The 12,373-nt window shown below is 35.3% G+C and overlaps 2 protein-coding genes across 17 annotated transcripts in view; both read right to left on the reverse strand.

Moving 5' to 3' along the window:
• The window catches only part of LOC126868615 (inositol-pentakisphosphate 2-kinase), a 79,857-nt gene that overhangs the window by 32,407 nt on the left and 35,077 nt on the right, over window positions 1-12,373 (reverse strand). For 7 of the 16 annotated variants that reach the window (XM_050624280.1, XM_050624289.1, XM_050624284.1 and 4 more), the window contains exon 2: window positions 11,275-11,346. Coding sequence is in view for 3 of the 16 variants with exons in the window: in XM_050624274.1 (XP_050480231.1) it covers window positions 11,271-11,359 (89 nt within the window). In the remaining 13 variants the exon portion in view is untranslated. Of the gene's footprint in view, window positions 1-11,270; window positions 11,360-12,373 lie in introns of those variants that run through there. The other 9 variants (XM_050624282.1, XM_050624286.1, XM_050624290.1 and 6 more) reach the window with 3 other exon arrangements.
• Window positions 416-6,107, reverse strand: LOC126868620 (protein BTG2-like). Its single transcript, XM_050624312.1, has one exon. It carries the CDS (start codon window positions 5,343-5,345, stop codon window positions 4,830-4,832), a length of 516 nt encoding a protein of 171 aa, XP_050480269.1. The 5' UTR covers window positions 5,346-6,107; the 3' UTR covers window positions 416-4,829.

Consider the following 12,373-nt stretch of genomic DNA (forward strand, 5'->3'; position numbering starts at 1 on the left):
TTCCGTCTCACGCGTCACTTTTGTGAATTCACGATTGAAATACATCGCATTTACATTAATATCGTATTTACAATTTTCGCGAATTTCAAAGGGCAATTGTTTGCAACAATCGCGCGTATTTGCATAAAAAAATTGAAATATTAAATTATTGGGATTTTTTGTACAAGTGTCGCATTAAATATACACGCAATAAATATTTTTTCCATTTGCACTTTGCAATATGTTCTCTTCCCTGCATTTCCCTCTCCTTCCTCCCGCAACCGTTCTTTACATTCGCCCCAACCCTACCATCATCATCGTCATCATCATCCCCACCCCTGGCCCTAGCATACGTACACAGTGAACGACAATGTTTTCTCATGCAGAACTTTCTCTTGCTCGTATCTCATGCACGAGCTTGCTCGCAATTCGAATCTTGTTTTTTTTTTTTTTTTTTTTTTTTATCATTTATCTTGATTTTTGTCTCGCTTTATTTAAAAAAATACTGAATTAACCAAGCTAAAATCACAGACTGCTGGTGCCATATCCCAGCGGGTTTGTACAAATTCTTCCTGAAGGACCCTATGTATAGTTACAAGATGTGTGTGTATGTGTGTATATATACATATATATACATATAAATATGTATATATAATATATTCGTATATATATGTATATGGATATATAGTAATTACAATTCACTCATGAAACGGTGTTCTGCTTTTCTCTCACTCTCATTCTTGCAATTTGTTTCGCTGAGTTTCCGCTTGTTCTCTCGCTACGCGTGTCGTGTCATTCATTTCGTGTATGTGTTCATCTGTTACGTGTGATATAATCTACAACGTGTATAATCCACATAGGCGAATCCAACGGCATATATTAAACGAGTACTCCCTATACGATATTGTGAAAATTTTGTTTTTTCCTGGCTCCAACAAGCGAAGGGCAAATAAAACGGAAAGGGAATGTTGTCTTTTTCTAGCTGTTGTCTGAAACCGCGCTATGTGATTCTATGGTAAGTACTAGACGGTGTGCGAGATTTTCTACGTCGCCGTTCGACTCTCACACTTTCACTTGTTTCGTCCAACATTACTTTCGACAGATTTCCCAATAGGTCGTTTAGAGAGAATCGGTTTGCATTTCTGATCTTCGAGATGAAAGAGCGAATTCGAATCTCTTCTTTTTCTATTCTTGTAGTTTTACGCGCTCGGTCACAATTTGAGCATGCTTAGCAATTTTAATCGAACGTTCACAAATTCGTATTAATGTGTTCATCGACTGCAAATTAACAAAATATGTAAACGTATAGGACTCGTTAAAGGAGAGAAACCAAAGTAACCGATAGGAACGATCGAATCTTTTCCAACATAAAGTGCAGCTCGTTTACGTGGATGGAAGAACATGCAAACAAAAAGAAGTGAAATTAATGCGTATAGACAACGTTCATATACATATATGTAATGCACAATCCGCAGAGGTTGATCGCGAACATAATTAATCTATAAATTAAATTCGTTTAAAATTGCCACGCATACTTTTCAATATAAACATATTTATATATTATATACTTTTAGATATTAGTACGATACAGGCACGTGTACTCATGATCTTATTCAGAGACGCATACACGCACTTCTAATTAGGTCGCTCTCGCACACAGAGATTGCTCATATTGTCTCTCTATTTTTAATATAATCACAGACATGGTTTCTATATAATTGCTACATACAAACACTTCTGATTCGACACCGAACGCGACAAGGCTACTCTTTCCATTTCGCTCTATTCTTCACAAACATACTTATCTTTTCTCTCTTCGTTTTTTGTCCTCTATCATACTATACGTGTTCACGATTTCATACTATGATCATTACAAATGAACGACATTCTCTCAAATTCTTGCACACCACGTTTCAATTTTTAGCGCGAGTTAATATTACGCGAATATTCCGAATAAGTATTTCCGTCACAGAAGAAAAGAAGAAACGATATATCATCCAATCATATTATCGGACGATGGTCGTTTTCATATTCTACTTGATAGTTATCAAAATCCCACTAAACTAGATACGCCATCGGAGAACCCATGATGAAACACTGTGTCTACATATATATATACATATACGGGAGTATGTACATATATGTATAATTGAACGATTTTATCTCGAAACAATAGAATTGTTATCAAGAAAGCTCCGAGAATCTAGGAAATTTCGTACGTTTTCTTAAAACTTTCTAGCTTTGAACAATGTAGATGTCAGACAATTTTTTCTTGTTACTTTCTACTTCTTCTGTAAGAAAATAATCTTTGCAAGTCGGCATGTTTCCCCATTTTCCTGTATACATATTTTGAAAGCCGTAATGAGTATAAATACATTGTTAAAGTGAACATTTTTGTGTAATATTTTTGGACTTGAGAAGATTGACAATTCCTAGAATAAGAATAATACAGTGTGTGTGAGAGAAGAATAGGAAAATATACATTAGCTCTAATAGTAGAAGTGAAAAGGAGAGGAAAAAATTGTCCCATATTTATATGGGATTCTCCTACAAAGTTACGAAAGTTTAAGAAAAATTTCATGTTTTAAGTTAGCAAAATTTTCTTGTAAATGAAATTGAAACACACACACATACACTTGCGCGTGTAACACGTAATATACCCATTACGACTTCTATTGCATATATGTATATATATATACATATATATATATATATATATATGTATAAATGAAACAAGGTTGTTCGATTGTACCAATTTTGCAAAGTAGAAAACTAAAGCGATAAGAAAAAGAGATCGAGCAATACAAAAAAAACTGAGGTTGCGATGAAAAGGATAAACTTTTGCTCACTCCTTATTCATATCAATATACATACATATATTCTTCATTTGACTCGATTCCTCTGTCACGTTCGAAACACCAGAAAAGATAATTATTCGATATATGCACGAAACATGCCCTCTCTTCGTTCGAAGAAAATCACAGATGTTTGCCTCATATTTGTTGCTTGCTTTCACGTACACTGTACACTGTACGACACTGTTCCTTCCTTTCTTTCTTACTCTCATTCATCCTATATGGCAACACACGTACGCAACATAATATGCACGCAACGCACACGGCACACATTCTCACTTTCAATCACGCACTCAGTTTCTTGTGCTCTCTTTTATACATTCGTTCCCCCTCGCTCTATACTCGCAAAACAGATACATAATATACAATTTGGCGCAACGTATTCGCGCAAATATGGTTTCCATCGGCTTGCGCAATACGTGCTCTCTACATACATAATACCTATATATATGTACATATAAAACTCACGCATTTTGTTAAAGGTTTGTACGTATGAAGTGTAACATGTATTTTTATTGTGTCAACGATGCCAACGCGTGGATCGAGTTCGAGACTGCTCGACTACTGATGACCAATGAAACAATGGCTATGGCCGATCCAAGAACGATAATGGGCCACTGCTACGATACCAGTGATATCGAGGATAGTTGATAAATATGATTGCCGTTAGCATGCTTGTTAACGCGTGCTGTAAGAGAAGCTCCAGATCAAAGAAGAAAATGGAAAGGTTGACACAGATTGATAATCGTTTATAGTAACAGGTCTCTTCTGTATGTTGGACAAAGTGGCGACGGAAACATATATATGTTGGTTTTTCTTGGTATGTGTTTGGTATACTCGTATGTGTGTGACTCGGTGGTAATTTGCATTGACCGTGCGAGGTTAGAGAGAAAAAAAATCCTTGAAGCTCAACCAGCGTGTTGACCATGCGGATAGAAGAGAGAATGCAGTATACATGTTATTCGTCAATTTTTCACTGGAAAACCAATTGCTTCTTTTGTCATCTTCGTCCTCGATGTTCGTTCTTCGACATTCATCAGCGGAGGGAAAGCATACCAAGAACATCGGAACACGAGAGGGTTCAGAATAATCAATTAGATTGATAGATAAAAAACGTTCGTGGAAGAAAAGAGATTTGCGACGATAAAAACACATTGTTGAATCCTTTCCATGAGAGGGGGAGAGGGGAGAGAAGCTTGTTTCGCTTTTCCTCTCACGAGAACAGAGAGAGGGCCACAGACTGGTTCGTTGTTCCCCCACTCCAGACGTAACTTCTTTTCGAGATAAACGGAAGTACGCGGGAGGTGAGCTGAGATCAATTTGTCGGTCTGAGAGAGACCCTCGGAGCGGAGCTCGCCCATATATTATTTTCTCACATTTGCGGGCGCGATCTCGCTAGCAGTCGGTATTTTCAACAGAAAAAGCTGGAAAAACTGGATCTTCTCGTGAAATACGCCAAAACGTAAGAGGACCACTGGTCTAGTTAGACATCGTCGTTACGCGAACGCGCAATATTCTCTTCGAATATTCAAACGATGATGGTGCTCTTCTTGCCATGAATATCCTCTCTTCCTCTTTCGTATGGTTGACAAAAATTCAGGATGACACATATGTATGTGTACGGTTGGACTAGAGTCGGTCGTGATAACGATCGCTGGGATTCCGACAAAAGCTCGTCGAACGATACGTATTGGACGAATTTTTTCGGTTAAATCAGCTTTAGCAAAAAAAAAAACGGTTAAACACTTTTTTTACACGTTTGTTGTCCTTATTTAGATAGAACAGTGCACACTTCATTTCCTTTGAAACTCGACTTATACAGAGTAAAATTGCGCGTTCGTGTGCACGAGTCAAACATTCACCCGACCGGAGGAACGCCATCACATATCATGAAACCCATGTGCTTTGATCAATCCGAGAGCGTGATGCACGTCCAGTGAAAACGAAACAAGATGCTAGTGTTGTTGCATCGATGAATTTACGTAGAAAAACGCTTCAACTGGAAACGAACGCGGCGATCTGCTCGCTAAATTGCGAATGCTCCAATAACAACGAATCCTTGCAACTTTCGAATTGCTGCTGCTGTTGTTGCTGTTGCTGTTGATGATGTTGATGCTGATGTTGGTGCTGATGAGATTCTTCCGGTTCAGGTTCTGTACGTTCGTATAAAACGCAAATAGACCCGTTTTCACCGATTCTGTAGGATACTTCCGATGGATCGATCCACATGGTGAGCTCGCTTGGAAACAAGCTATGCAATACCGTTGGCAGTAAACCGACGTTAGCACCTGCCTGTGCAATGACTGGATCCATTTTACCGTTGATACGTATGCAACGGTAACCGGAACCACGATTTGGTCGATCTGGGAACCAGTGATCCCTGTAACGATGACGCAAAACCTCCGTCAAAGAGGACTTGAACATCTCCAGCTGACGTTCAGACAGTTGACCTGTCTGAAGACGCAGTAGATGCACCAAAAAATCCGCCGCTGACACAATTTCCAGTCTCATGGTTGGTATGCAATGCGACCCAGGACGAACGGTCTATGATAGAATTTTGCTGATAGTACAGTACTACTCTTCTTTTTCTTCCACTTCTTCCGTTGTTTTCTCCCCCGATAGAGACGTGAGAGGACGCGATCAAAAGAAAGCACTATTCCTTCCGTGATTCGAGAGGTCACGGCTCGAGAGAGGCCGTTGTTGCTCGCGGTTCGCACACAGGAGTCTTCACAAAATGGCGTCGCCGCCACGTCGCACGATCGCGTTTAGTATTCGTTCGTCGACGCTCCAGCGCGAAAAGAAATACTGAGCGCTTTTCGATTGTTCTTTCGCAAATATCGACTAAGATATGACACAATTTGTTCCAATCTTAAAAGTCTCGGCGATAGTCGCGCGTATCTTCTGTTTTATAATTTTCAAATTTCGTTGGGATGGTCTCCCAAAAGCGACGAAATTAATCTGTCGTAAATCAGAGATGTCGTGACGATCGTAACTTTTTCGATCGTGAACGCGTTCCAACTCGTTTCTCCCAATCGATCTCTGAGATATACCACAGAGATTCGTTAAAACGATGAAACGTAAAATTCAAAGAACGCAGCAACAATAACCTTCTTTTCTTCTACGCTTCACTTAGTGCACCTTGTAACTGGGCAAAACTTTCTCGCGAAACTCAATCGACACACTTTTTTCCGACTCACACAACAACCGCACCCACCAACTGCCAACGACTTTCTAGTGGCAGCGACCGTCGACGCGAATGAAGTAGCTTTGTCTCTTTGTTCGCGCAATCTAGAGTGGGGATAGTAGCCGCACTCTAATTGGGTCGTTCCGATTCCCACCATAACTGTCGGTCACGTGACCGTAATCTGCGCGATTTTGGCTGCGCAAATGTTTGCAGCTGCGTCCCGAATACGGATCGTCTGCGCGAATAAAGGTTCTCAATTGGTTTATGTATACTGTATACTATATACACTACCCACATCAAGCTTGCAATTGATAATTTTCTGTCCTCACAACATTTTTCTGAAATTTCAGTTACGGATACGCATATAAATATACTAATATACGATCTAAGAAATAAGAAATATTAAAGAAATATTAGTATTTTCTAGTGTAGATTAATTATACATTATTACTGAAAAATAAACGATTTAACAAATTGTTTAAACGTTATGTCAACCTTTAGTGGCTACCAAAAGAATTGTACCTAAGTGAAAAATACCGAATCAATTGGTATGATTTGATAAGATTTGAGGAAAAGTCAGAAAGAAAAGTAAGAATGATATTTTCAAAATTAAAAAGGAACATAGTACGAAATAAAGGAGAATAAATTAATGCCAATTGTATTTCAATTGGTTGGTCAAAATGTGTTGAAGATCATACTAGTAATACTTATTCAAAATCATTAAGTAAAATGGAACTATCAATTTTCTTGTAGAAACAAGTGATTAGAAACAGCGTTGAGAACAAAGTGTTGAGAAAACAAGTGATTAGTGTAGCTAGTATGACATCACAGAAATAACGTTCTAATATTATAATAAACATTTATAGTTAATATTATTATAGTGAATGTGTATTATTTACTTATTATTAGTCATACAAATAATTTACATAGCATTGATGGTTACTAATAAATACATCCTGTAATCCTTTGTTATACAGATTACAAATTGTGCGCGATCTTCGCACTGGCCCACCAAAAATTTTATTCTCGTCCTGTTGATGCAAGATCATTTTGTGAAACATAAGGAGATATTCTGTTACAAACAGTATTACCTAAAACTTGTGATTACGATCTCAAGCAAATCTCCCGTGTCGAACTTTTATCTTATGGCAATAGCGTATACGGAGTGTCGGTATCAATCATCGCGAAATGTAACGAAAAGTTAAACCCATAAACAATTTTTTCAGTTTGTGGAATATCTCACACAGGGCTTCCGTAGAAAAATTCAAAGATTTACAACGTTTCATAAATTTATTTTGGCATAAAGTACTCTGACGATGCGAGTAGTAAGGCGTCCATCGCATACGCAACGATAGTCATTGGCACTAAAAGGGTTAAATAATATAGATAATTTTTGTAATATGTCTAGACATAACATAACATTATATATTATATTATATATCTTATATAATATTATATATTAATACTATACATTATGATATACTATTTAATAAATGTAACCTATCCGATACAAATTACATATTATAAGATATTGTAAAATGTTTCAAATATTTGTCACCTACTTGAAACCGGCTTGATTTATGATATAGTATATAAATATGAGTTAGATCATTTAAAATATGGTTTGAAAAAATGTATTATGTAGGTATATATTGTAAAATAACATGCAATTACATATATATACTCTTTTAATGGTTAAAGTAAAATTGTAGCAGATTTCTAGAATAATATTATACTTTTATACGTATTTATTACACTTTTAATTCTCGATAAAGTATCCTTATTCTTATAAGGTACCTTTACCCTTATTGGAGATTTCGAAACAAGGCATTGATTTTTGTAATAGCCTAATATATTGTAACATGTAACACGTAATGAATATTATACGGTAGTACATGTTAATAATGTTTTCATTGCTCGAAAGTCCTTGAATACATTCAGTCTTACATTTGATGATATAATGTAAAAATGTATATATTATACGTATATTGGATTTGCGCTGATAACTATACCTTTCAAGAAGCACGAATATGTGTCGAGTATGAGTTTTTCATTATATATATAAAACTGCAAGATATATCACGTACCACGTTAATAATAAATTCTTGCACAATTATTCAAGTACGTTTTTTGTCTGAAATCCTTATTGTATCAAAATATGTCAAAAAGAAAAGCGATTCGATAAGGTACTTGTACCTAACTATAAAATATATATAGATTACTCTAAAGTTATTTGATAGTTATTTACATATTGTTAGTTACATATTTATAAACTGTATTACTAATGCAAACTATGAGGAAAAAAGGGTGAGCCTTATTATACCTATTATTCTTGCACTGTTAAGTTAAGTAAATGGATATCATAATACATATGTACGGGTATTCGTTAACTAATATTACATTATGTTACATAATTCTACATTTCTGCCCTTCTTTCATTTTACTTGGTTGAGGTTAGATTATCTTTCCTGTCCTCCTTTATCAATATCAATGTGACGCTAATTATATTTAAATCAAAAGACGATAAATTTTTTTATTTCTATTTTTCTTTTTTATTTTTACTGAATTCTATTTTTCTGTTTTATTTTGCTTCCGCTTTTTAAAAATTGAATAATATATTTCATAGGATCAATAAAAACAACAATTTAAAAAAGTGAACGAAGAATTACGAAAGATGACAAATTCTTATTTTCTGTTCGGAATATGTACTCGGTGCAAAATATATATTTTATATCAGTCAGATATCAGTCAATACATATATTATTTCAATTTCTGAAAGCAAAAATTTGTATTTTTGACCTAAGGAAAAAGTTAGCTGGTCGTTTCTAGTTTAAAACATTTTGAGGTGGTGTTTATCGAGGTATTTGAGGTGTTGATCGAGTTTTGCGACTTTCAGAATAAAGATTAAAACATTTGATAAAGGAAAGAAGAGAGAACATGACAAAGTTGAAAGTAAAAAGTGAATATTGGATAATAGCAGAAAAAAGTGACATTTTTCTGTTTCTATACAGTGGCACAAAATGGGCTACGATTACAAGCTAGAATTATAAAAATATATATAGTCACATTTACAAAATATTATATATAATATTATATTATATTTATTTGTTTGCTCGAAATTCGAAAAATTCATTTATATCGTATTTCATTGAATCAAAAAACGCAGTTTACTGTATCGATTTTCTCACAATTTCCCCTGTCCATTTCGTTCTACCGTCGGCATCGCTGGATTAGTTCCCTACCTGACCAAGCTTGATAACAGCATACCTAAAGAACGTACGTAGGTATATACCTGATGGTCGAGGGTGATTCACTATCCATGATCTTACAATAAGCATCACCGACCCCGTACTGTTTAGCTACTTAGACCGAGCCGATCGATCGAACATTAAACCAGTCCCGTCGCATCAGTTTAGAAATACGTGTCACACATTATAAAATGTAGGCCTGCGACGAGTCTGACTGTTCTTCATTTAATAACAACGACTACAAGTCCGATGCCGACAACCGTACGCAACCTTTATACCAAAAAACCTTGCCTGCCTACTCTTGTAACCTTTTCAATTCTTCTCAACTGCCCTCTGTTTCCACAAATTCTATCAATAGCGTTTCTACGACTTGGATCAGTAACTCTCAGTCTTTTGAGTTTACAACATATCAAAATATTAACGTAACGTAACGAAATTTTTTCTTATAAATATCGAAATCTACAAATACCATTTAGAATCGCGTAATTTCTACCACTTATTACTTTGAAAAAGAACAAAAAATGTTCATTCGAAATTTTATACAAATGTCCAATAACTGACTGGGAACCACTGATGGAAGGGTGTTCTGGAAGCCAGAACTACATACGCATACATACATAAATCGTGCAGCTTTGAACGCAATGGACGTTGTTTCCTGCACTCTATACATTATTCCTCGTTTGTTTTTGAATAACCGCGATTACAATTGGAATGATTTAAAATGTACATCGAAGATTCTAAAAAGATGAAATGTACGTATGAAAGCAATTTATGCGGGAAACATTTTATTTCATAATTTCAATATAAAAGACAAAAAGTGAGAAACTAAAAGTCTTAGAATAATAGCGTGTACTAATTTAATTAATTGACATAAATATTTGTAAATTAATTTATGAATTAGTCGAACGAAATTATGTAATTTAGATCGTCAAGGATTTTCAAAGCTTACAACTAATTGTCACAGTCTGGTCACAATTACAAGTAGAACGATTTCAAAGCATTGTTTGTTTGCATGGAACTATATAGGAGCTTCGCGTAAATGTAACAGACTTAAATTTCCGTTGCACGGATTACGAGAGAGCGCGCAAACAAATTGCCGATATTGTACAACGGTATAATGGCAATGGTATGATCGCGTTCAAGTTTGACTCGGGATTCGTGGTAAAAGTTATCGAGCATTTCCGTCCAGCTTTATCGTATAGTCTTAAGTGCAATTAACGCTCGTCTGTGTGACTCAACGCTCAACAGTGAAGAACTGCCTGCACAAACGAGACGATACGATCGTGGTTTCTGTGTGTACTGTGCAATATATATATATATATATATATATATATATGTATATTTTCAATATATGTATATGATATTCAGAAACGTGTTTGGACCGCTATACTAGCGCAATCCTCATACATATTATGTATAGTGCGTTGGAAAGTCCCGCGGAGCGACACAAGGGCAATGGAGGTACTTTTCTCTATTCTCTATCGCTCGCCCTCACGCGTTTCTATAATGCCATAATATAATATATATACATATTCCTTTATTTGTATAAATGACACTTTCAGTCAGTACGCGTTCTTAATTAAATAACATACTAATTAAATACAAATAATTCAATATTATTCGCATAGTAATAATATACTATAATATAATGTTGATCGCAATTCATCGTTTTCAGAGAAAATTAGATACTAAATATAAAACATCCGGGAAGGAAGACGGAATTCCGTATACCATATAAAAGGTATATGACAAGGATCTTGCAAAGGTATGAAAAGCAGGCCTGATTTGCCAACTGTTTCACTATGTAGAACATTTCATTCGTAATTCCGGGAGTTTACCGTTGCCAAGTTGGCAACTAAGAGTCGATCGATAAACTCAGATTATTCTGGCTGGCTTCATTCTCTGCGTATATGGACCGGTTTCGAGTAAAGTTTCCATACATATTGAGAAATCGTGTATTGCCGCCGGTTCTGCATTCTTCATTAATTTAGCTAAAGTACTTACTTACTTGTTTTTACAAGTTTCCCCTTTTCTCGCCAGCCACGACTCAGCGAAAGTGACGCATGTTCTTTAATATCACCTGCAACAGAAAGCTAAACATGAATGCATGAATATTACTTTCATTTTTCAGCTAATTACATATATACTACAATTCATTATTTTGTCATTTATTTACAGCCACTTATAGTCACCTACAGCAACCTATAGCCATGTTTTTGTGTAATTATTGTTCACTGCGATAAATGTTTTTGTGTATCTCTATAAATTGTAATAACTCATAACACATATGAGAATAATCCGAAACTTTAAAACTTCGTTACTTCTTCACCCGAATACTCCAAATCTGAGTACTTACTTCATTATACACATATATAATAGGTACTAGGCAATAATGTTATTCCGTTATACATATAACCATATATGTCATATTATAACATTTCGTTATGTTAGCTTTTTAACAAACGATTATTATACAAAAGATATTCAAATCATTTCAACGCGAACGATTTTCTTGTAGCTTCCAAGGTCGCTATCAAAGTTTCAAACACATCTACAACATTGTGATAAACGTTAAACGTTAAATGTTAAACGATTGATGCCTAAATATTCCTTTTAAATAGTTGGCGCACTTTGTAGTCGCCGTCTGTAATCAGCTAACGGTAAATCATCTTAGCGCAGGATACACGAATAGATTTAATATTTCAACGAATGGCTACTTCTGTTGCTTCGTATTTTACTTATGTTATGTTATGAACGATCGCAGCAAACGAACTACGATAACTACGAAACTACTATCACTACACTACTATCGTGAATATCCGAGCCGATCAATCTACGTGAAATATTTTTCAATCTAAATGTCTACTTCTAAAAGAAACGATTGTAGATAATTAATTTTTTTATGTAAATATTTTATATTCTTTTTGATAAATAAGAAACATCGCTATTAACTCTGTGATTAAAAGTCGAAAACGAAATGTTGCGAATATATTTTTAGAACTAATATGATTTTAACACGTAAATACAAATTATCATGTTTACAATCTGCAGAGTGTAGGTATCGTATACATATATCGTATACATATATACAGGGTGGTTGGTAACTG

Source organism: Bombus huntii, chromosome 8 (genome assembly GCF_024542735.1).
Source record: "Bombus huntii isolate Logan2020A chromosome 8, iyBomHunt1.1, whole genome shotgun sequence".
In the NCBI taxonomy this organism is placed as follows: domain Eukaryota; kingdom Metazoa; phylum Arthropoda; class Insecta; order Hymenoptera; family Apidae; genus Bombus; species Bombus huntii.